Source organism: Trichechus manatus, unplaced genomic scaffold, assembly GCF_000243295.1.
Source record: "Trichechus manatus latirostris isolate Lorelei unplaced genomic scaffold, TriManLat1.0 scaffold00063, whole genome shotgun sequence".
In the NCBI taxonomy this organism is placed as follows: domain Eukaryota; kingdom Metazoa; phylum Chordata; class Mammalia; order Sirenia; family Trichechidae; genus Trichechus; species Trichechus manatus.
The window spans coordinates 7,161,734-7,188,559 of record NW_004443999.1 but is presented as its reverse complement, the minus strand read 5'-3'; the positions used below and the strand labels follow the sequence as shown (position 1 = coordinate 7,188,559).

Here is a 26,826-nt window from a genome sequence, read left to right as displayed (position 1 = left end):
AAATGGCATCATAAACTAAACACAATACTTCAAAAACAAACAAAAAGAACAAGTCCTTTAAGGAATTTATTTTAAATTTTCAATAATATAGTTATTTTAATAAATCATGATTTAGAGAAGTCTTTAGTCATGCTATCTTTCTCTCATACATCATTGCTCTTTTTGTAGCACTAGACCAAAGCCTGGTAGGAAAATACATGTCCAGATTTGCCAAAATGGATCTAACACCTCCAAGTGACACAGAACTTCATAAGGAAAACTAGCACACAGGAGCCTTAGAGAATCTTGCACATAGCCAGCAGTATGACAAAGAATGCATTCAGAAAGGATCAGAAAATCACTGAGATATGATAGTTTAGTAGTCCGCCAAACCAACGGCAAATATTGCTGGAGGGAGGATTTTCATTGCTGGTTTAAGCAAACACATATCTGTAGCTCTAAGGATTCATGGAACTTAGTTTGCTTATCAAGAGCACTGCCCATCAACAAAATCTAAGCACTTCATGGGGAGGTACTTTTTTAAAATTTAATTAAGCAAAATTCAAGTCGGGTATATTCCTAAATTGCTAGCAATTGCCAAGTAAAAATGCAGTCAGCGTCACAGAGGAATTTTAACTACTGAATATAAAAGTTTCCGATTTCCATACTCAGTGGAGACTCAGTGTAACACCACAGGCAAGAGCTGCCTTCAGAAAGGAAATCTCCACACGGCCTAAGGCAGTGCTGTACCAGCTTTTCCACCTCAGTGCTCCCAACTGAGGAGCGCAAACTCCTGTCCCTGAGGGTTTACCAATACCCCCACTGTCTCAAGTTTCATCTTTAAAATTCTCTAAAATTAATGTAATTGAACTGTAATGTAATGTATTTCCAAGTTTAACTACTTGGCAGGCATTGTGCTAAGAATTTTACATAAATTATCTTATTTACTTCTCACAGGAATAGGCATGATTTCTATCACCATTTTACAGATGAGGCAACTTCAGCTCAGAGAAGTGAAGAAATTTTCCCAAGGCTATAAAGTTAATAAGTGGTGGAGATGGGATTCAAGCCAACAGAAGTTCCTGGTTCTTCTGATCCATTATATTGCACTGTAATGTTTTAAATTACTTTTCAGTTAAATTAGTTAACCCTTTCTGCTCAATTATCTAAGTCAGGAGGCAGTAAACGTTTTCTGGAATGAGCCATATATTAAATATTTTAGGTTTTGTGGACCACATACAGTCTTTGCTGGCACAACTACTCGATTTGGCCACTGTAGTGTAAGAACAGTCCTAGATGGTACCTAAGCAAATTACATTGGCTGTGTTCCAAAATAATTTTATTTACTGAAACGGGGCAGGCCAGATTTGGACCACAGTTTGCAGATCCCTGATACAAACAAAATTCATGTTCTAGATGTTGTTGTTAGGTGCCGTAGTGTTGGTTTTGACTCACACCAACCCTGAATGAAACACTGCCTGGTCCTGCGACATTCTCACAATCTTTGCTATGTTTCAGCCCATTGTTGCAGCCACTGTGTCAATCCATCTCGTTGAGGATCTTCCTCTTTGTCGGTGACCCGCTACTTTACCAAGCATGATGTCTTTCTCCAGGGGTTGGTTCCTCCTGATAACAGGTTCAAAGTACATAAGAAGAAGTCTTGCCATCTTCGCTTCTAAGGAGCAGTCTGGCTGTACTTCTTCCAAGACAGATTCGTTTGTTCTTCTGGCAGTCTGTGGTATATTCAATATTCTTTGCCAACACTATAATTTAAAGCCATCAATTAATTCTTCTTCGGTCTTCCTTACTGACTGTCCAGCTTTTGCACACATATGAGGCGACTGGAAATACCATGGCTTGGGTCAGGCGCACCTTAGTCCTCAAAGTGACATTTTTGCTTTTTAACAGCTAGATACGCGATATTTATCCTATAGTTTTGCCTATTCTCCTATTCTAGTTTGGGAAGAACAGGCCTAAAGATAACTGATTTAAAAAAAAAAAAAAAAAACATGCGAGAAGCCAACGCAAGAAGAGAAAGACTTCATTTTTCTGTTCAATCCTTTCCCAACCAATCTAATAACAATGACAGGGGGCACACATGTCCTTCCTTCACTCCCTCAGCCATGTGTCTTCTGCTTTCCCTGTGTCCCGTGGATCTTCTCCTCTTTGGGCTCCTCTCAGCCCCCTGGATAGGCCACAGTAGATTTTCCTAGCAGTGTGACTCCCTCTAAAGTCAAAGTCCCTACCCTAAGGTCAACTGAATTTGCTTATTATCTCTTCTACATTTTTTATGTCATATCCTTGTGTCTTTGCTCATGCTAGGAAGCTTGTCACATTCTCTCTGTTAACTGATTCCAACAGGTTCTTGGAGATGTGCATTCCTAGTTCAATAATGATCCTTTGATTCATCCTCTAAAACATTTCTTGCTTAGGAATGCCAACTATACTTGTGTATTTTGTTTCAGCTGTGGACTTACTCATTTCAAATAATACAACACTAATACTATAAACCACCATCAGTCTGTCAGTTTGTCATACTGTAGTAGTTTGGTTGTTGCTATGATGCTGGAAGCTATGCCACCAGTATTTCAAATAACAGCAGTGTCACCCATGGTGGGCAGATTTCAGTGGAGCTTCTAGACTAAGATAGACTAGGGAAGAAAGACCTGGCAGTCTACTTTAGAAAATTAGTCAATGAAAACTCTATGTATCGCAACAGAAGATTGTCTAATATAGTGCTGGAAGATGAGCCCCCTAGGTTAGAAGGCACTCAAAATACACAGTGGATGCAACAATGGACTTGAGCATACCAGTGACTGAAGATGGTGCGGGACTGGGCAACATTTCATTCGGTTGTACATGGGGTCGCCATGAGTCAGAGCCAACTCGACAGTAACTAACAACAACAATACCATAAAAGAAAAGAATCCCTTAAGAGTTCCCTGGATATAACTGGTAACTGGCAAAAGCAGTTCAAGATTGATTGTGGAGATTTAGATTTGTTTTCAAGTTCTGAATGATGAGAGGAAAGGGTGAACTTCTTTCATATAAAACTGGTAGGTAAAGACTATTCAACCATATAACACTAATGATAATTATGTGGTGTCAAAATTAAGAAGCTGAAGCAGAAAAAAGCAGCAGGATACTAAAATGTCTACCTGAACTAAATGATATACAGAAAAGAAAGTGGCATATAAATAAGTTTATGTTAAGAATGTCTTTGATTAGTAAGTGTATCTCAAGTAATTTAATCGAAAAGAATAAGGTATTAAAATATTAACTTTTTATACATATTCCCAAGACGCTTCACTGAGGCCACTTAGTAGGGAGAAAAATTTACAGAAATGCATAAAAACCCCAAGACCAAACTCATTGCCACTGAGTCGATGCTGACTCACAGTGACCGTATACTTAAGTACAATTTGGTACTTCTCATTAATTCTTAATTGCTGTTGTTCTCTTACTGTGCTCATAAGTGCCTCACTTTTCTCTCTACAGGTGGCAACTGTGTCTTGTATGACAAGAAGAGTCCTCTCTATGATCTTCCCCCCTTATTTTTAAAGAAGCTTGAAAAGGTTCCCTTGTACTTTTTTTTTTTTAATCTTTCCCTAATAGGTGTTTGCAGTTCATTTCTCTCAAGCCTGTTAGTAGTAATACACTTCAATTTTTATAAACCATCTTAACAAAAGGTCTGAAAATGCTGTCTCTCTTACGAGAATATTATAAACAACATGCAACTTAATCTTTAAACAAGTATGTAAAGTGGTTTCTTTGCTCTGAGAGTTCATAGAAAGGAACACAGTTAATGTCTTAAATAACATCACACACATGAACACAATTCAATAGTTAAATATGTATGGCAGATAGTACATCTTCTATGCTCTCCTGAGAAATGCACACTGAACTATCAGAGATTCTGAGAAGACCTGCAATAAAGAAATGTGTTGATCATTCTAACGGTATCCCCTAAACATGTCTGACCCCCTTTTAGCCACAACAACTATTACCATCTCTTAGAACTATTTCATGGAAAGCAGTCTGGGAAGTTTTTGGAAAATTAATTAATAGTTTATGAAATTTATAAGACAGTTTAAAATTTTAGCCACAGGCTTATGAATTTCCTCATATTCCCTCACGATCATACAGTTGAACATACCAGCATTAATGAATGCTGCAATGAAACATAAGAAGTCATGACTTGGAACTATTTACCAATGAGCATTACCAATTTTCCATGATCACAGTAGAGCCTAGACTTAGGTTTGCTATTAACTAGCAGTGTGACACTGGGAAAAAGAGATTTAAAGTATCTAAGTTTCGGTTTCCTTGTATCTAAAGTGGGGATAAGACTTGCCCTGTCCACATAACTGGTATATTTTGAAAATCAAGTGACAAAACTATAGAATAAATTTTTATAAACAATAAAGTGTTATAAAAGCAATATATTATTCTGATTTCAAATAGAACATCAATTTCATTTTTCATAGAGCCACAACAAATGCTATTGTGAAGATTTCTCCTTTTTTATTAACTCTGACTAGATGATTGTCTGTAATTGCTAAATATCTCACTTTAATCAGTAGTCAGAAAATTAGTTCTTGTTCACCATTATATCATAATAATGCATCATCAAACTTTATTCAGAAAACACACAACAAAAATAAGAAAATCAGAAAACTTTGTTTAAAAAAAGGATAAGATTTACTGCAAAGTAGTTTGTGAGCAGGAACCCCTCATTCTGGGCTCTGTTATTAACCCATCTGGGGCAGCCCTTCAGTCCCAGTGAATAAAGACAGTAGGGCTCTATATTCTTTGAGTCCTTCATTAAACTATTGATCCCTTTAGCATTATCCATAATGTTCCAGCAGCTCAGCATGTCAACTGGTGAAGTGCTAAGTCTCTCTCTCCTTTCAATAACTTCCACACTTTATGGAGCGGAAGTCACAATGATTTATTTACCTGGCATTTTCCAGTCCGGATGTCGTACAGGGCCACTGAACCATGGCGAGCTCCAACTGCTATTCTGTGATTCCGCTCGTAATAGCTGACCATGTAGAACCTGAATTGAACATTTTAACAACAACAACAAAAACAAAAAAGCAGGTGAGATGACCCGCATGGAAGTGCACTACAACACATTTCAAAGATTAAAGCCAGTTCTGGCATATTTTTCAATGAATAAATCTATAGTAAATGTATTCCGATTTTTCCAAAATGTTTCATTTTAGTAATTCTTAGAATCGACAGAAACAAATATAATGTAGTATACCACTTAGGCCTGTTGATAATTATTTTCAATAGAAAACAACTTCATAATTGCAAACATCCTTGTGTTTTTGAAATGAGAAATGAGGACCAAATACAAAAGGATTAAATATGAAAACACAGTTTTGCTACAGTGACTATGATGCAAATATTTTTATTTGAACAGAAATGGAAAATATAAAAGGGCCTACATATTCAATCTAATTATGTTCTTATGGTTTATTATAGTATTAAGGAACAATCATAAAATAGTTACATAAATTTTATGCTTAAGTTCGTATCAGTAATTTACAATGAAACTAGAAAGCTATCCACCAGAAAAAAGCTATCCTGCTAACTCCCTGGATTTTCTACATTTACCAGTTTATCTAAATGACAGCCATGACTATATGCAGTATGAATAAGCATATTTCGTGCTTATGTTGCATTACATAAAAATAGAGTTTAGGGAGGATACTTTGAAGGTTTTAAGAGGTTGATTTATTTATTTGTAATATTTTTCTTATTTTTATATTAGTTTTTATGACTGGATTAGGTATCTGAATTCCAATTTATTCTCTGTCATACTGATTTTATATTCATATGGCTAGGATCTGGGAAGGTAAGGATGATAACTACTAGACGTGTAAACCAGGTTTGATTTTATATTCTCAAAGAGTTTCCAGTATTCCTTCCCATTACTTAGTCCTACTTTCTCAGTGCTAATTGCCTGGATGAACAAGCAGCCTGTCCTAAATATTTATGAAGGCTTTGCATCAATACTACTACATATTCCTTCACTTTTTCCCTTTTGGTCCATACTACAAACTTAATTTTTCGTTATTATTTTCTAAAAACAGGGAGTGGTAGGTAAAGCAGATGACAAAAAAAATATTTTTCTAATGTTTTCTTGAGATAGATATACATTAAAAATCTACTAGGGCACAGGAATGCATTTCTGAAATTCTGGGAGGATGGGAGGGAAAGAGCGTGAGCGAGAAAGAAACAGAGCGAGTGTTTCAATATGAGCATTTTGACAAGCCATGCTGGCATTAGCAGACATTATGACATTAATACATATTTCACAAGTTTAGAACATAAACTGTTAAGTTTTTGTTTTATTTGTTACTTACTATCATGTAATGTGAACAAAAAATACTTTGTCCTATCCCTAAGCGTCACCCAATCACCAACTCTCTCTCCTTTACTGAAATATTAATGCTTCACTTTTGTCACAAGGAAGGCACTACTTTGAAATGTCCTGCTAGGTTTTGCTGTGCTCAGGATGGGGCTGCCCTCTTTGTATATTGGCTTGAGGGAAGTAAGTGTACAAAATAGTCCTGAAACATATGAAGCTTTTGCCACTAGTTAATGTTTAGTAAAAAGTTAAGTTTCTCAAAGTTTTTCCTGTCCAGAGCATCATATTATTCTACTTCAGTACTCAAAACCAAACCCATTGCCTTTGAGTTGATGCCAACTCAGTATAGAAGAGGCAATCTACATTCTAAATCTAAGTTTTTGTTTGCTTATTGTTGTAGTTTAAGTGAAAGTTTACATTTCAAGTTAGTTGCTCATACAAAAATTTATACATACATTGTTATGTGACCCTAATTACTCTCCCTATACTGTGACAGCACACTCCTCCTTTCCACCTCTGATTTCCCACATCCATTCAACCAGCTCCTAACTCTCTCTGCCTTCCCATCTCACCTCCGGACAGAAGCTTCCTGTTCAGTCTCATGTATCTATCTACTTGAGCTAAGAAGCACACTCTTCACAAGTATCATTTTATGTCCCACAGTCCAGTCCAATCTCTGTCTGAAGAGTTGACCTTGGGAATTGTTTTAGTTCTGGGCTGATAGAGAATCTGGGGGCCATGCTTTCCAGGGTTCCTCCAGTCTCAGACCATTAAGTCTGGTCTTTTTACTAGAATTTGAGTTCTGCACCCCACCTTTCTCCTGCTCTCTGGGGGTCTCTGTTGTGTTCCCTGTCAGGGCAGTCATTGGTGGTAGCTGGGCACCATCTAGTTCTTCTGGTCTCAGGCTGATGAAGTCTCTGGTTTATGTGGTCCTTTCTGTCTCTTGGGCTAATACTTTCCTTGTATCTTTGGTGTTCTTCATTCTCCTTTACTCCAGGTGGCTGGGAACAATTGATGCATCTTAGATGGCCACTTGCAAGCTTTTAAGACCCCAGACACCACTCACCAAAGTAGGATGTAGAACATTTTCTTCATAAGCTTTGTTATGCCAATTGACCTATATGCCCCCTGAAAGCATGGTCCCCAGACCCCCACCCCTGCTATTCTGTCCCTCGAAGTGTTTGACTGTATTCGGGAAACTTCTTAGCTTTGGTTTAGTCCAGTTGTGCTGACTTCCCCTGTAATGTGTGCTGTCCTTCCCTTCACCTAAGATAATTCTTGTCTACTATCTAGTTAGTGAATAACCCTCACCCTCCCTCCCCACCCTCATAATCATCAAAGAATGTTTTCTTCTGTGTTTAAACCTTTTCTTGAGTTCTTATAGTAGTGGTCTTATGCAATATTTATCCTTCTTTGACTGACTAAATTCACTCAGCATGATGCCCTCCAGCTTCCTCCATGTTATAAGATGTTTCACAGCTTCATCGTTGTTTTTTATCGTTGCGTAGTATTCCATTGTGTGGATATACCATATAAATCTAACATTTTTATACTTGGAAATAAAAATTAGAGAGTTTAAAAACATTTAATAATTAACATTTAAATTACTCAATAATTACAGTGGTCTAAGTATTGGGTGGAGCCTTGGTGGCACAGTGGTTAAGAGACTGGCTGCTAACCAAAAGGTCAGCAATTCGAATCCACCAGCCGCTCCTTGGAAACCCTATGGGGTAGTTCTACTCTGTCCTATTGGTCGCTATGAGTTGCAATTGACTCGACAGCAATAGGTTTTTAAGTATTGGGTACTACCATTTATCTATGTCTTTACATATATATTTATATCTACAGCTATACATACACATACACATAATTTATATCCTATTACAGTAACATGGACCATAATATCTAACAAATGTTTTAACAAATATTTATTCTGTGCAGAAGGGTAATGGCCACAGGAAAATAAAATTTCCAGGGGTATTTTTATTTAATATTAAACTTGGCACAGATTTTAACTGCTATATTGCCAACATTCTTCTGAAAAACATGGATATAATTATACCCCCCAAGCCCCTCTTTAAAATAAAACAGAGGTAGAATACATTTATGTTAATAAAATTATACTTAATTAAACTAGAATCTGAAGAGTTTTTGTTACATTGCCCATCTTCTATGCTCTGGATATCAACCTCATCCTTCTATATCATCTACCAACACCATTATTTTTGGAAAGAAAAAAAGATCAAACCTATTCTTGGTATCAAATCTTTAGTCTACCTGAAAGGACCATATATTACAGGTCTGCCATTTTTCATTCTTTGCAATTTACTACTAGACTAATACTTCAAAACAATATCTTAAAGAGTTTTAGACAGTAAAGGTCTCATGGCATATTTTTATCTGTGAGTCTCTTGTTAAACTTTTTATTTCTTTAACAGTGGCTCTCTTAACATAGAAGGAATGTGTGGTATGTATGCAGTCACTTCACAAGTAGCCACTATGGGGACTGGCTGCAGTAAGCCAATCTCTGCTGAGAGATTCCCTGTGCTAACGTCCAGAGCCCACCATACCCCTAGACCACTCTTCTCCTGGAGCCAGCTTTCCATCTGGAGGCTGTCAAGATTAAGGACAGCTAGATTCGCATTACTTGCCTCCATTCCCCAGGGTATCAATGGACTGAAAAGGAGGGTCCATTATTGTTTTTAATAGTATTCTAGTGTTGACCTGATCCCACATGAAAGTCCTGAACTTCTCTAAAATTTGGCAAGTCTCAGAGTTAGGGATCATGTATGCTGAGCCTTCGGGAAATAGTATCTCAGTCTTCAGCTTACTGCATTTACAACATGTCACCTGGGCAGCATTTCTTGGGCAACAACTTGGTAAGAATCCTTTTGTTATATTACAAGGAAACTCTATTAAGTTGGAGAGAATATTACCATTCAATTAACTGAAAGAAGAATAAGGTGGAATTGGGCCATGATGTAATATGTATTCCTTGCTGGAGATGGGGCCGCATTCACCCAAACGTTTGAAAGTCACTGATTCGCCCACATGTATCCAAAGTGATTCTTTCAAACATAAACCAGATCACCTTCTGCTCACAACTGTCCTTTAAGGCCTTACATGATCTGATCCCAATACCTCTCAGACTTCCTTTCCTACCACTCTCCTCTTTGTTCACCCTGCTAGTCCTAATGATCTCCTAGTACTTTCTTGAAGGTGCCAAGAACATCCCCATTGCAGGGCTTTTACACATGCTGCTGCCTCTGCTTCAAAAACTCACCTGCCTGCTACTTCCATGGCTTATGCCCTCACTTCATTTAGGTTTCTGTTCCAAGGTTATCTTAGTAAAGGAGCCCTTTATGGAACACTTTACTTAATATAGTTAACCCACTCCCATTACTCTTTAGCCCATTATTCTATTTTCCTTTATTGTACTTTTCACTTCTGAGATATTAAATAATATATATTTTCATTTATTGCTTATTTTTCTCCATCAGGGACTTTGTCTGGTTTACTACTATATCCTTACTGCCTACAACAAAACATTTGTTAAATGTATAAATACATAAATATGGTCATAAGCAAGCAGGAAGTAACAGTAAGAAGTTCAAAACACTATGCTGATAGTTTGGTGACTAGTATATAAACGATGCTAACCATATGGATGTTTTAAGAATAATAAATATTTTATAGGGTCTAAAATAATAATTTTGAGATGAACAACAAAGGAAACAAAAGCTGTCCAAAAAGTTAGGCAGAAAAAAAAAAAAAATTTGAGGGCTTTTCTCAAAAATGTATTTTTGATGGAGACAAACAATTGCAGATTTACAACAAGTTATCTGTAAAGGCCCCTGGAGCCTGGGTACATTAGCATGAGACAGGCAGCTGCATCATGGAAAGTATCTAATCATATCTTAGGAACTAGAACAGATTACCTGGGCTGAAAATCAAGAAAGTGAATATAAATAGTCTAAGTAATGATATATACAATAAAGTATATTTTTTGGTATAATGTTGCCCTGTGAATTAAAATGATTCTAAGAATTTGCCAAATATTTAGATCATCACACATAAATTTCAATGAACACGGTATTATCACACAAAACACAATTCAGAGAAACAATCACTTATAATTTATTATTAAATACTGGAAAAGATTATTGGGAGGGGGTGGGATGATACAATCCATTTCGCCAAAGCCATGCTTGTGACTTCAACTATTCAGGAGTAACCTTGAATACCTCACAATGGGGTAGTTTAGGGTGAATTGAGGAGCCTATGGCACAGGGCCCTGGAGCAACTCACGGTGCTTGCGAGTGTGTCCAGCAGGCCAGCCAGTACCTTAGTCTCTGAATAACTTTGGTACTCTTTACTTACAGTCTCCCTTGGATTGATGAGCTTTTTCATCTTTACGAAAATGATCCTCAAATAAGAGAAAAATTGTGTGAAATTTAAAATTTTGAAAAGATACGAAAAGGAAACATACAACACTCTGCAGAAATACAATTTGGGAGAAAGCCTGGAATCTGTACAATTACTTTCTTAACTATGAATTTGGCAATCTACAATGATCTTGATGTTACATAACTACTGTAGATCAAATCCTCGAGCATTAAAATACAACAAGAAATACTCTTCAATTAATCCAAAATTAATTTCTAGCTGAGCATGAAACCACCTGAACTCTAAGGATGTACAGAAGAGAAAGTGTGGACAATAACTATCTCTTTAAAAAAAAAACAAAAAAACTATATATATGTAATTTACTAACTACAACTACTGCTACTTGCAGTTAACATTTACTGAGTACTAACTATGTATCAGGCACTGTCCTAACTACTTATAAATGCATGTTCATAAGTAACTTAGGTATTATGAACAATTTGTATAGAGTTGATTTAAAAAATTCTAAACATTGATGCAAAATGCCTCATAAACTTGTGGTTCTTTTTCTTAAAAAGGTATTAAGGCAATATGTACTTGTAAAAAACTCACATACCACCAATGTGTATACAGCAAAAAGCAAGTCTTTCATACCCACCCCCCCAACCAAGGGTAACTACTGTTAATAATTTGGTGGACCTTCTGAGAGCTGTTTTAAATTTCAATACAAAAATGCCACCATATTACACGTATTAAGTTATTTATTAACTTTTTCCCTCAATACGTCACGGAACATTCTCTTATAACAGTGCACATCTATCCTATGTCATTCCTTTTCACACTTGATTGTATTCTTGTGTACGCATGCTCCATTGTTTAACCATTCCCTTTCTGATGGACACATATTGTACACAGATCCCTGTACATCTAGGTAAGTGTATTTGTAGGATGGATTCCCCAAAGCAAGATTCTGAATCAAAGCATACGCACATTTTAAATTTTGATAGGTTATATCAAATTGCCTTTAAAAGAGTGTCCCCACTGGGTGTTATCAAACTTCCTGATTTTTTGCCAACAAGAGACAAAAAAATGGCACCAGAACTTTGTTTTAATTTGCTTGAAATAACTTTTTAGATTGATTCATTTAGTTATAATCTGCAGGATGTATATGTAAGTTTTATTATGAATGTAAAGAGGAATTATTTAAAATCTAATCCACACACAGCAACCCTTGTCTTTATTCATTTATGCATATTCATGCACACTGGATGGGGAGGGAGAGGATTATGCTCAGTATTCCTGAGCAGAATATCCATGTTCCCAAAAATTCATGTAAAAGATCTGAGTCAAAGACATGGGCAAGCTTGTTCTTTAGGGTAGAATGGTAGGCCTTCTGTAGTGGGGAATATATAGGTCACTATTAGCATACAGGAGCCCTGATGGCCCAGTGGTTAAGAGCTTGGCTGTTAATCAAAATGTAAGCAGTTCAAATCCACCAGCCACTCCCTGGAAACTCTATGGGGCAGTTCTACTCTACCCTATAGGGTCGCTATGAGTCAGAATTGACTCGACGGCAACGGGTTTATGATCACAGAAAGATACCGGTGACAACCTGGGAAGTATAAGATGCTAAGGAGTCCTTCTGAGAGCCACCCATGTGAGGGGCCTAGAAAATTCAGGAGTAGGTTCTCAGGGTATTGGCCCACAGCCCTCAGAGATGCCACAGCTGCAACTGAGAGGAGAACTTTGTAAAGAAAGTGGTACTTGATAGAACATGCTAGTACACACCTCATGAACTGCAAGGTCTCCATAGTGCTAATATGTTTGAAAGATTTATAGACATAAAAGTAGTTCCGGCAAAGGCATCAGCTCAGGGGGAGCTGTGCTGTTATTTTTTGGGGGTGTAGAAATAGAAGGTGTGGAAATGTTTTCTAGAAGTACTTCATTCTAGTGGAGGGCACCAGTTCAAAAGAAAAAAACTGGAAGATTCCTCATTCTGGGATGGTGATAGACACTGGGGACATTCTTCTTAGAGCCACATCTTGCCATTCAGCATCTTGCACACTATAAATATTCAATATATATTTCCTGAATATCAACACTGAGTATTTAATAGGTGAGCTGTTTTCCTTTTGAAAAAACTTGCTATAAGCACACTGTCGCCAAAGTTTAAAAAGGAAAATTGGAGACACTTCCTGGGATGTTGAGGGAGCAGAATTTTCACAAGGACTAATATCATGCATGTCTGGGGTATGTTACATGATGGCTGAGAAAGAGGTCTCTTACTGCCTGGCTCTGCCACTTACTAATTGTGTGGCCTTGGGCATGTTATTTAACTTGCCTGTGCCTCAATTTTGTCATCTGTAAAAAGGTTGCAGTAATAGTACCTAACATATGATTGTTACAAGGATGAAATGAGCTAATCCATGTAAAGTACTTAGAACAGTGTCTGGCACATACTAAGCACTTAGTATGGTAAGTACAGGCAAACCTTGGTAGCTATCATAATTCTCATCATCATCATTTGCATCTCTGAATATGTCCTACAGAAAGAATAAATAAGATGTAGTTAATTTGCTGTTTTCTTAGGGCAAATAAGTACTCACTAATAGCATGCTAATAAATGAGAGAAATGATACAGATATTTTACATTTGCATTATCTCTCAACTACTTGTGATTTGCTAGTATAATCTGATGACAATTACAAATTATTTTAGTTTCAGCCTAAATTTGCTAATAGAAGTAATATGGATTTTGGTTTGAAATCCTTCTCTATATCATTTCAAAGAATTTGAAATTTTAAATATCCTTCCTGTGACACAGTGAAATGGAATACTGCTAGAAGCTCTAGAGTTTGTTATTATTATTTTTTTTAATGAAGAAGAACTTTAATATTAAAAGACAGCCATCTGTTGGGAAGTTTTTAGGAGTAGGGAAATGGGCTAGGATGGTTTTAGAGGGATTTCTACTCGTGTGAGTACATGAGTAACATCTATAATTATTTATCATCAAAATATGCATACTGTAAAATGGTAACTAATTTAAGAATTTTACTGGAAGTTAGGATAGAAGCTGTTTTAAATCCCATTAGTGTTATCACCATACTGGATAAAAACAAACCACTGGTTTGAGGAAGTTTTTTAAACAATGAGATCATGCCTTATTCTAAAGTAGACAGTGTTCATTTCCTTACTGGATTTTAAGTGCCCATTTAGGGTGAACAGAGCTGATTCAGCTTCTCACTTGAAAAGTAGAATCAATCAGTCTGTCTACATAATAACAAAGTTTAAGAAAAGGTAAACTATTTCTGAATATACAGACTTTTAACTCTTCTGTCTAGATTATTTTTATTTTTCCATTCAGTTCAAAAGTTTAAATATTTATTTTACCTTGAATTTTTCTTATCACATCTGTGTCATAGCTCTAATATTTTCTGAATGATTATTTTTATTACTTCTTTCATTTGAATTATTCTATTATATAATCTAATTTTAAAGCAATATACACTCATTGTAAAAAAGAAATACAGAAAACACTGAAAAATACATACATAAGAAATGAAAGGTTTCCTTGACCACTAATCACCCCTCCCCCTCCACAAAGCAACCACCAGAAATAGCTTGGGGTGTGTCTTTCCGACTTTTTTCTTTCCATATGTATACATGTGCATGCATGACTATAGATACTCACATATAATTTCTTTTTCCAAAAAGAAAGATTTTGTTTTACAACCTCTTCTGCAACTGTGCTAGTTTCTCTTTAAATTGTATCTCTAACACCTTTCCATGTCGGTAGAAATGGACAGACCTCAATCTTTTTAATGGCTGTATGGTATGCCACAGTCCTAATATATTTTAATAAAAACAACTCTTAACAAGCAGTGATTTTACTTAGAGAACACAAGTGGATGAAGGTGTTTTAATAGAAGGCACGTTTCTAAGTAAAAACATATGAGTCATTTTGAAGATGCTCTCAAACAATGGTCAACTAAAAGACAATCAGTCAAATCCAGCAAAACCATATAAAACATTTTAAATCTCAATGTCAATACTACTAAAATTCAGGTGATTTATCTATTTACAGTACATTAGATAAATTTATATCCTGATTCCTTTCAAGTTAGGTCCCACCTGGCCACTATTACTGTCTGTTTTATATCTACTGCGAAGTCCAAGTACTTGAGCCATTAAATATGTTGCTGAGTTCTATGCATAGACTGCTTGAGAACATCTTCAGAATACTCTTGGCAGTAAGATATGAAATATAAAAGAATACACATGATAATTTTTGGAAATAAATCACTGATTCACTAGTCAGAGATTCAGAGTAGAGTTTATTATAGCATTTTATTCAACAGGCGTCAATTTTACATATGGAAATAGTACAGATTTCGGAGTCAGAGGCTCAGTCTGCCTGATAAGCATCTACTCATCTTTTATAACTCAGCTAAAATATCACTGATTCTCCTTTTACCTCCTGTACACAACTGCCAGCTCCGCTCTTTGTGTCCCTCCTTATCATAGCACCTGTGACTCTCCTTTGTGTCCTGGACATCCTTTCATCACAGCATTTGTGACCGTTCACTGATTTATCTCTCTGTCTCTGCCAAGCCAGCTTTAAGGTCCTGGAAGGCAGGGACTGTGCTGACTGAACTGGGACAGCTGAGTGATCACACTGGCCGAGCACTGCCCAGCATACAGAGTAGCCATGCACTGAGCGCCCTCAGAATAAATGAATGAATTCTAAAATGCTCTCAGGAAGTTTAATAAAGAAAACTCATACAACTGCTTAAAAATTATTTTGCTTTGTTAAAAAACTCAAATTCCATTTTTAAATTCCTATTTCTTGAGTGACTTCTTTTTATGTTCTAATTTTGGAATCAGGGTATTGTGACTGTCCATTTATGTGTCAAAAAACAGTCAAAATACTCCCTTTTCATATTAATCTTTACAAATTCTAAAAATAAATACCATCCATTGGTGTATTGAAATGATTAGATGTTTAATCATATAATGGACTGAGTAATTAAATAAAATTTCTCATCATTTAGTGACTGAGAATGAGACACAGACGCATCAAAAACAAAAAATGAGTAATGATCAACGTTAAATGTCACTGAAGTTCACATCGTTTTTTTGAATTTTTATCAATATACTGAGCACATGCTATGCTTTTAAAAACACAACAATAATACCATGTTAAACTTATGCCTGTGGTTTCCATCTAAACTTTTTTTTTTTTTTTTGGCCCACAAAACATTTTACTTACTTTCCTTACTTAGTCCTTTCTTTGTTTATTAAATAATCTAGTGTAGGATTACATCTGAGAATTGATTACTTCAAAGAATATTTAGGAAACATCAAAGAAGCTGCAGTTTTCATAAAAACTGACAGAATTTGTTGCCAATGATAAAATCTAACCTTTCAAGTAAAAATTACAATTTTGGAAAACTGAATCTAACTAAATGGGCAGCTCCTGTCCAGAGGTGAGATGAGAAGGCAGAAAGGGACAGGAGCTGGTTGAATGGACACAGGAAATCGGGGGTGGAAAGGAGGAGTGTGCTATCACAGTATAGGGAGAGCAATTAGGGTCACATAAAAGAAATGTGTGTATAAATTTTTTTATGAGAAACTGATTTGAACTGTACGCTTTCACTTAAAGCACAAAAACAAAAAACAAAAAAAAACTGAATCTGTCTTCCCAATACTCATTGACTTATGATGAAATCAGCAGTGATATTAGTAAATATGAGTTTTTGATATTGTGAATTACAATGTGACAACATATGAAGAATCTACATAAATCAGTGAACTGATATTTTCCAAAGATCAGTGAATAAATGTTACAAAGTCATGGATGGATGAAAGACCCATTCAAAGTGCAAGATACACAAATGGATTAAATATGACAGTCTTATAGAGTTACATAGTAATCTCAGATTGCAGATTCACATCATAACTAACCTTTAAAAACTGACCACAAGTTGAGTTTTGGTGTAGTTAAGAAGACATAAAATTATTTGAAAAGGCTATTAAAACATTCTTTTCTTTTTCAACTATGTATCTATGTGAGTCCAGGGTTTTTTTTCATGTACCTCAACCATAATGATGGACTAAGAAGCCAGGCAATAAAGAAATTTGCAAAAATGTAAAAAATGCTACTTTTCTCACTAGTTTTTTTGTTTGTTTTAGAAAACAGTTATTTTTCATAAAAGTGTTTTTATGTTATCATGAAATGAGTTTATTATTGTTACTTTAAGTAATTTGATACACATTTTTAAATTTCTCTGGTCTAATTTTTAATACAGTAAAAATCTATAGATATAATCCATATAAACAAAAACTCTTTCAGGTCTTCAATTTTTTAGGGGTACTTTTTAAGGGGTCTTGAGACCAAAAAGGTCCCTGTGTAGCGCAAATTGTTTGTGCTTGGCTCCTAATCGAATGGTAGGCGGTTCAAACCCATCCAGCAGCAGCATGGAAGAAAGGCCTGTTGATCTGCTTTTGTAAAGATTACAGCCAATTAAACCCTATGGAACTAGTTGTACTCTGTAACATATGGGTTGCCATGAGTCAGAACTGACTTGAGGGTGACTGTTTTTTTTTTTTTTTCTTTTGGAGACAGAAAAGTTTGAGCACCACTACGCTAAAGGCTGAAAAAAACATTTGGCAATCACAAATTTGTTTGTAACCTGAAAGAGGAAGAGAAAGTGAGTCAGGGAGTGGAGGGGAGAGAAGGTAGGAGGGAGGGAGGGAGGAAGGGAAACAGAGTAGGAAAGGGGGGGAGGGAAGCAAAGTGGTGAGAGCAAAACTCAGACTGCAGTAGATCAAAAAGGGCATGAGAAGTGACAAACGGGCAGCGCACAGACTCCTTTTCCTAGGGAAGGCGAGATGGGCAACTGAACAGTAGGCAGAGGAGATACAAAGGTTTCTAAAGTAGAAGATACTAGATACATGCTTCCAGGCTGAGAAAGGGCTGGCACAGAGAAGGAGAAGTAGAGGATAAAAGTGAGAGAAGGGTTCTTAAAGAGCAAGGTCCAAGAAGAGATGGGAGAGGATGGAGTCAGGGATGTGGACAGGAAGAGGCATGGGCCTGGCGCACACCAATACATCTCATCCTCTGAGGAGGTGGCCCGACGCTGTGTGCCACTCTGGCCTGCGCACACCTGCACGGGTGTGCACCCCACCCTTGCACAACACACAGCAGGGGTGAGGGCTGCTCAGCAAAGAAGGGCTTCACTTTGGTCTGACTGTCAGTACGAAAGAGCTCTGCCGTTTGCCCATTTGTAAAATGAAGGACTCATAAGGTGCTTTTCAGATTTAAAATTCTACAACTTGTAATTCTATAAAAATAATGTGGCAAGGTCACTGCTTAAGTGAAAGAGCTGGTGTCATTTATTAGGAGGAAATTAAGAACTAAACACAAAATGGCTGAGCTGGTATCATTATTCAACCACAGCTACTGAGTGCCTCTATTGAGTGTTCATATTTTCTAAATCAAAAATTGGGACAGAGCCCAACAAAGGATTTCTTCTGAATCTATGAATTTATTTGACAAGTTTTTAAAAGGCATAAAAATTAAATCACTCTTAGTTATACATCAAATAAATTGCCTCAACTTAAGAGAATAAAAGTGCATGAAATAAGGACCTATCTGGGAACTCTGGGACAGAGATGAGCCTCTTCCAGCTGCTATCGGGCGCTACACAGGAAATGGATGCAAAAGGCCCCTTCCCTAGCTACTTATAATGTGCACAACTGAGAAGGTGTAAGTAACAGAAAATCACATTTATAGGCATATCTAGTTTTTGCCATGAAAAAAATACTGAAATCTTCTAAATCTACAAAAGAAATAATATTTTTCCATCAACTTTCAATTTCATTTAGAAATCCGTAATCCTTTATTTTTATGCATTATACTACCAGCCCTCAAGAAGATAATAAAACAATCTTAAATTAAAAAAATTACACTATATTTCCAGAGGCTCTTTATCTTCATTTCTAATTCAGCATTGATAGTTGGTAGCTTACAATAGCTTAAGATTCTCTATCTTGACGTTAGTAAAAAATACTTTTGCAAACTGAATAATAAACCCTTAAAGTATATGCGTGAATATCACATATGTGGGTTTTCAGTTCTGTAACATCTATACAGAATATGCCAAAAGTACAGGTCTACATTTTCATATTTTATGTTGCTGTATCAAATATGGAACCCTGGTGGAGCAGTGGTTAAGAGCTCGGCTGCTAACCTAAAGGTCAGTAGTTCAAACCCACCAGCTGCTCCTTGAAAACCCTATGGGGCAGTTCTACTCTGTCCTATAGGGTCGCTATGAGTCGGAATTGACTCGATGGTAATGGGTTTGGTTTTGGGTTGGTATCAAATACAGTAGTATAAGGTGAGTCAGTGTTGATATGGTGACCAAAACAATACTAAATAATGAAGCATGGCACGCTCAATATTGACGGGTGTGCTGTATCGAGGGACTTCACAAGGGTATTCCAGTTCAGTAGCACAGCAACAGGTAACCAAATTTTAACAATGAATTGGGAGGAAAGTTCAGTGATGTTTATCCTCCCAAGCTTTGAAAGGAGGTAGTTCTACTTTTCTATTGTCAAGGGTATTTTTAACTGATGATGTTGTATTATTTATATTCTAGGCAATTAAATATAAATTACTCAGAACTCTCTGTAACACTTCTTCCTTGAACAATTATCTGGAGTGCTAGATGATTTTTTTTTGAAGATCACCTAGGAGACCGACGAAGGCAAAGACAAGGAAATTCCAATGAGATGGGAGAGACTCTGGGGGGATTCATTTCTTAAATGTTACCTTACTGTAGCTCTTCCTCTGTGTACTCATAAACATAAAATTAATTCAGTGGTGAAACAGTCTTATTGCTGATATATCTGTGCTCTAAAAGAATCCAGTTTAATTTCTATATAATAATATACCCTCATTTGTTATAGTGATAAAAAAATGACAATAGAACTATTTTGGAAAACTGTGTTTTGAAAGATGTATGTGCTGTGCTATATTCTCTCAAGGGCATTGAAATCTAAGCAATTTTCTTGTATTATTAATGGTTGCCACTATATTATTAATAATACTTTTGAAACTAAAATGTAAATTATTAGGAAATATTTAAATCTATGGCTGTAAAGGTTATACAGCAGCTAAAATTATGTGATTTTTTCATATCTTTTAGTAAATATAATATAGAAAAATATCTACAGGTACATAAACTACTCCAGGAAGATCTAGAGTATTTCACTTAATACAAAAAAGCCTTTTTATTTTTAGAAAATAATCATATATTTGTTATTACCCTTACAATTACTAGTATTGCTTTTATGGTTTTTGAAATAAAATAGATGTTATCTGTGTGTGTGTGTGTGTGTGTGTGTGTGTGTGTGTGTGTGTGTGTGTGTGTGTGTACGTTGTTTTTGTTAGTTGCTGTTGAGCTGGCTCCAATTCATGGTAACCTTATGTATAACAGAATGAAACGTTGCCCAGTCCTGGGCCATTTTCATGATTGTTGGTATGTTTGAGTCCACTGTTGTGGATTTGATATGTGTATACACATACATACATATACATATATACACACACCACATAAAGGAGTTAGGGAAGTTTACAGTATGTAATACAGCAAAGAGAAAAGGAAGAAAACTGGGGGTGTGATGACAAGGTAAGGAGTACAGGAGACATAAGTCATAATTTACTAAAGTTAGGCAGGAAATTTGGCTTTGAGCTGCCTAATAGTTGCCAAAGAAAACTTTTTAAATTAACACTGATTATATGAAAACAAAACATACTAATTCTTAGGACAAAACAAATAAAAAATGCCTGTCATCCGAATCTTAAAGAAATGTCTTGATTGAATCTTCCTAGAGAGGACACTAACAATGTACTGAATGGCACTGACATGACCCCTACAAAAATTCACTGGAGGTTTTCTGAAGGCATCTTCTGGAGGGTTCCTCAATGCAAACTGCATGCATAATGCTGAAGAGGAACTTGGGAAGGCAACTCTGATTGCAGACAACGTGGTGCAAGCACGCAGCTCTCTGATAGTTTATCTTAATTTGGGAATATAAACTAGAATATTTAGCAATAAACAGACTGCATGTCTTTTAAACTAGCTTCTAAGTGTCCAGTTTTTCTCAACTGTATTTCAGATAAAAGCCGGTTAATTAACAGTTGAAGTTACAGTCTTCAGCAGGCATCCTGCAATGCTGTCTAAGGGCAAGTCTTTAAAAACTAACGGTGCATCACCAGAATGCATGGGTTGAAGGAATATCTTCAGGTGTTTCGTTAGAATTTCTGAGTTTACTCAATAAATAAACAAAAGAGCACTCAAGGACCCAGGATTTTACATAACAGAACATGGACACAGGGAACAATGACTCAGGTTTTGTTTTTCTAGATTTTGGATTATTCGAGTATTTGTTTTCAAACTTTAGTGTTTGCATCACCAGAGGAGGCTGTTAAATGCAGCTTCCCAGGCTTCATGAGCAGATAAGCTAAGGCAGTAACTCTCAGGTGGAGCCTGGAAACCAGGTAATTCTCTTGAATGGGGTCCAGGAACAACTCTTCTAGACCATTAATCTAGAGCATAGATTTTAGACCATCTTTCTCTCGCTTTTGAACATCTTTCTTTATAACACCTACTAGAACATGACATGGAATAAGAAGGTCAGAAACTCAAAGTTGATGCTGTTTGTTATAAAGTTTTTACAAAATATTTAGTAGAGGATTAAGTTGAAACTACTGGCTAGTTCATTCTTTTAATTATCTGTAGATCATTCATTCAATATTATTTGAGCTCATGCTATGTACTGGGCATCATTTAAGGTGGTAGGGATTTAGTAGCGAAAAAGAGGGACATGGTCCCTCCTCTCTAAAAACATCATTAGTTCTTCCCAGAGTACCTAACAGAGAGGGAGCACTCAATATATGGTTTTAAATTTCACCCTTCTATCTGTCTCCTCAGTTCTCTCAAGTAATAAGCACTGAATGTACTTAATTCCATACTTCCTTGTGTGAGCTACTCCCCAACTTGTTCCTGAATGTCCGAAAATCTCTAAAACTAGAGTCAAATTGAACTTGTTATGTAGCTACGAGTAAATGGCTGTTTTGTTTTCTATGAAAACAATTATCTTTAACAGATTTAAATATTATTTCTATTGACTACATGGACATGAAAAAATGTTTTAACAGAATGTGCCTCAATCTATAAACAGTTTGAGCACTAAACTTAAAACTACTTTGAAAGAAAAAAAAAGTTACTACACTTTGAAGTCTTCATTAATATAAAAGTCTTCATTCTATAACAATTAACATGCTATACAAAACATAAAATTCTTAGTTATAATTAACATATGCAACTTTGTTGATAAATAGTGTTAACTGCTCTTGGCTTCTTTTCTTGTTTTTACATAGGGAACATACCCACACTCAGTAGGACATAAAGCAAATACTGGCTTTTACATTAAAAAAAGAATTTACCAGTGAAAATGTGGCATAAAGGTTACTATTGTCTGAAAAGTACATCTTCTCCCCTAAGTCAGAAAGTTCGTAATGAAATATTAATTTGAGTGATGGATAAAAGACTATAGGCATATTCAGTGGATGCTACCTCTTATTCATTTAAGTTTTCAGCAAAATGTTTCACAAACTAATTTCAAATAGCTGATTTTACTATACTTGTGCTTTTACTTTAATCTCTCTCAGTTGTTTTAGAAAGTACCAAAAACCAAACCCATTGCCATTGAGTCGATTTAGACTCATAGCGAACCTACAGGTCAGAGTAGAACTGCCCCATAGAGTTTCCAAGGAGGGCTGGTGGAGTCAAACGACTGACCTTTTGGTTAGCAGCCACAGCACTTAACCACTACACCACCAGGGTTTCCATAGAAAGTAAACAGATAATAACTAATAAGTGGATTAGTAACTGAGCAAGACTACTACTAACCAGAGACAAAAAAGATTTTTTAAAAATTATTTGTTACTGGAAATTATTAATTTTGCATGCTATTAAAGGCTTCTTTACCTGCAGATGGCTGGGAAACATTCTTGAAGACCTTTCTTTTTAACCAAAGATCCTTCAAGGCAATACATAATGATGTCCATGACCTTTTATGGAAGAACACACAGATCAAAACTAATTTCAAATACTTAATTTTCTGAAATTTAAATTATTAATTTATGCCTCATTTGCCCAGGACAGTTCTAGATAGTGTTGTTTAACATTTACAAAAACAAATTTAAACATGTATATACTACAAGCTATTCTTTTAACACTGAATAAAATTTTAAGACAGTGTAGTACAAATAAGGAGTTAGAATTATTTATTTTAAAGGCATTTAATATTTATGTACAGTATTGGTAGCTTATATTTAAGCAGACTATACATTTTGTTTTATTTATAATGACAGATGTCAGTGAGAGCAGAACCTTTAAAAATTACTCTAGTACAGACAACTTCCATGTGAATGTGAATGGACATAGCATTCATTTTGAATTTTGAGGAAATTTAAATAAAGCCTCCAGAAATGGTAGAAAAGTTAATTGATTTTAATTAATACTCACTCATTCACTCACTCACTCACTCAAAGACATGCTGTAAATACAGATGCTGATTTACATTATTGAACTGGAATATTTAAGTCTGTTGATGTAACACTTAAAATAAGATATTCTTACCTCCACAAGAAGATCCACAACATCTGTGGGCATCTTTTCAATGAGAATTTCAATGACTCTCAGAATTTCTCCTTTAGCTCGTGCAAGAGCTGTAGTGTGAATATTCTGCTGCGGTTGGGTGTTTGCCGCAAGAGCAGTGTGTCTGTGTACCTATAAAAACATTTTCACACTCGAGATATGACTGACATTTGATACAGTTTTACATTTCTAGCCACTGGTTTCTTTTATTTTTCCTTACTAATAAAATAAAAATTAAAAAAGAAACAACAAAAACAAACCTCTTAGGATAGGTCAGGATACACTTTTGATTGCAAAAAGAAACTATTTACATAATAAGAATTCAATAAGCTTTGTCTAATAAAATTCTCTACATTCTTGGGTATTATATGAAAACTTAATACAATATTATCCTGGCATTTTTAAAAAGAGACAGATTGAAGATATGTGAATTCGTTACATTTGGCACTGAGGTGGAAGATGGGATAAGTACTAAGTTGTTAGAAGCATAAGTACTGGCTCTCAAGTAATAATACATTCCTTATTCTCAAGTTATAATAGTAAATGACAAGCATATGGCACTTAATTCTATCCCAGGTACCATCAAGCTGGGAAATCCAGATTAATATGCCTCAAAAATAAGGAACACTGTAAATAATATAAATTCAGTGTGATCTTTTTTCCCATACAGGTTGTAAGCTTTACAGTTCAGAGCAGAAAGACCAGTAATGCGTGTTGGAGGAGACCTACAGGGATGGGGGCCGTGGAGGAGTGGATGCAGGCATGAGGGGGCAGCTATAACAGTGAGCAATACGTTTACTCTAATACTCTAAGAGCAAAAAGTGAAGTGGAAAACTTGTTTTAAAAAGGTAATATATGTGGACTACTACACTGAAATATTTTTTAATTACCTTCCTAACCAAATGCTGGAGTAGAATAAACCCAAAGCATGGGTATTCTAACATTTCATTTAAAAAAATACTCAAATGTAAATGGTACAAATTAAATTCAAAAACATAATTGATATAAGCACTTGTTTACTCCCTTTAAAAGGCAGTTTAATGGCCAGCATTTATAGGCCCTGTATATGTGGTCAGACTGATGCGAGGTTACTCAGTATATTCAGTAGTACTACCTGTGCAATTCCACTGATGAGATAAAATGGTGAAAATTTTCTATAGCTAATAAAACTGTTCATTTATGCACACATGTACTATATAAATGTAAATATATAATATACCCAGAAATATATAAACCATAGATACATATGTATGATTTTAAATACAGTGAAACCTCACTATAACACTTTGCACTATTAGAAAAACAAACACCCTTAGTTCTACAAATTTATTTTAGATATGAATTCAAAATCCCATTGTCTCATATAAACATATAAATTGCTGTTAGGACCTTTCTTCCTCCCTTCTAGTATCTTCACGTCACAAATATTTACTGCATGCCTGTTAAGAATGGCTCTGGGGCAGACGCAGGCCCAATAGGTTTCAGGCTATCAGGGTAGACTCAGAGGGTATTTATTTAGTATCTTAAAAATTCATCATAGCTACAGGAAAAACAGCTCAGACAGATCCCATACCCAATGGACACTAAGTCTGCATATTATTCATGCAGAGATGTAACAAACCTTTAAACAAAAAACTAGAGGCTTATCATCGTTTCCTTTTTCTCCCCCTACTAAGACTTTCAAGGCTCTTTAGTGGAAAGATCCTATAATTGGTTCATTGTTCTTTACTAGTTTTTCAGTTAGATGTGGGCAATTAGTTAGAACATTAAGAATGTTGGAATCGACTGGCATTCAAGTCTTTATCTGTGACATGTAATAGGAAAAACAATTAGCAAGTTTATGACTTACATTTTTGTTTACAGTTGAAGAGCCAGTGCTAAATAACAAGGTTAGTTTTTGATTACAGGTAGATACTTATACTAGTAAAATGTGAATACCTTTAATAGATTTTAATTTGCATAAGCCAACTATATTCCAGGCGGAAAAATTATTATCAAATATTTACAAGTAAGTGAATTAACTTGGACAACAGAAACGGACACAAAAGCACAGGTAGGAAGCACTGGGTTTCTGTCTGTGGTGATGAAAAATTTGGCAATGGATGTTGGTGATGGCTGCACAATATGATTAATGTAATTTGTGTCACTAAATTGTATATGTGAAAAATCTTGAATTGACAAATGTTATGCTATATTATAGATGGATCGTGGCTGAAGGCAGAGAATACCAGAAAGATGTTTACTTGTGTTTTATCAACTACTACACAAAGGCATTCGACTGTGTGGATCATAACAAATCACGGATAACATTGTGAAGAATGGGAATTCAAGAACACTTAATTGTGCTCATGCAGAACCTATACACAGACCAAGAGATAGTCGTTCAAACAAAACAAGGGGGTACTGCATGGTTTACAATCAGGAAAAGTGTCCATCAAGGTTGTATCCTTTCACCATACTTAATTCAGTCTGTATGCTGAGCAAATAATCCGAGAAGCTGGACTATATGAAGAAGAACGTGGCATCAGGATTGGAGGAAGACTCATTAACAACCTGCGATATACAGATGACACAACCTTGCTTACTGAAAGCAAAGAGGACTGGAAGCACTTACTGATGAAGATCAAAGACTACAACCTTCAGTATAGATTATATCTCAACATAAAGAAAACAAAAATCCTTTCAACTGGACCAATAAGCAACATCATGATAAACAGAGAAAAGATTCAAGGATTTCATTTTACTTGGATCCACAATCAACATCCATGGAAGCATCAGTCAAGAAATCAAATTATGTACTACACTGGGCAAATCTGCTGCAAAAGACCCCTTGAAAGTGCTAAAAAACACAGATGTCACCTTGAGGACTAAGGTGTGCCTGACCCAACCCATGGTATTTTCAATTGCCTCATATGCGTGCGAAAGCTGGCAATGAATATGGAAGACCAAAGAAGAATTGATATATTTGAATTATGGTGTTGGCAAAGAATACCGAACATACTATGGACTGCCAGAAGAATGAACAAATCTGTCTCGGAAGAAGTACAACCAGCATACTCCTTATAAGTGAGTATGGCAAGACCTCATGTCACGTACTTTGGACATGTTACCAGGAAGTAGAAGGACATCATACTTTGTAAAGGAGAGGGTCAGTGGAAAAGAGGAAGACCCTCAACAAGATGGACTGACACAGCGGTTCCAACAGTGGGCTCAAACACAGCAACCATTGTGAGGATGGTACAGGACCAGGCAGTGTTTTGTTCTTTTGTACACAGGATTGCTATGAGTCGGAACCAACTCAACGGCACCTAACAACAACAACATGCTATAATATATACTTATATACATATA

At 35.9% G+C, this 26,826-nt stretch overlaps 1 protein-coding gene across 2 annotated transcripts in view; it reads right to left on the bottom strand.

Moving 5' to 3' along the window:
* WDR7 (WD repeat domain 7) overlaps positions 1–26,826 on the bottom strand; it is a 426,984-nt gene that overhangs the window by 92,022 nt on the left and 308,136 nt on the right. Inside the window, exons 24-26 of one of the 2 annotated variants that reach the window (XM_004379257.2) lie at positions 23,458–23,607; positions 22,804–22,886; positions 4,939–5,038 (exon numbers count right to left, since the gene is read on the bottom strand). In XM_004379257.2, coding sequence (XP_004379314.1) covers positions 4,939–5,038; positions 22,804–22,886; positions 23,458–23,607 — 333 coding nt within the window. Of the gene's footprint in view, positions 1–4,938; positions 5,039–11,296; positions 13,291–22,803; positions 22,887–23,457; positions 23,608–26,826 lie in introns of those variants that run through there. The other variant, XM_023733984.1, reaches the window with a different exon arrangement.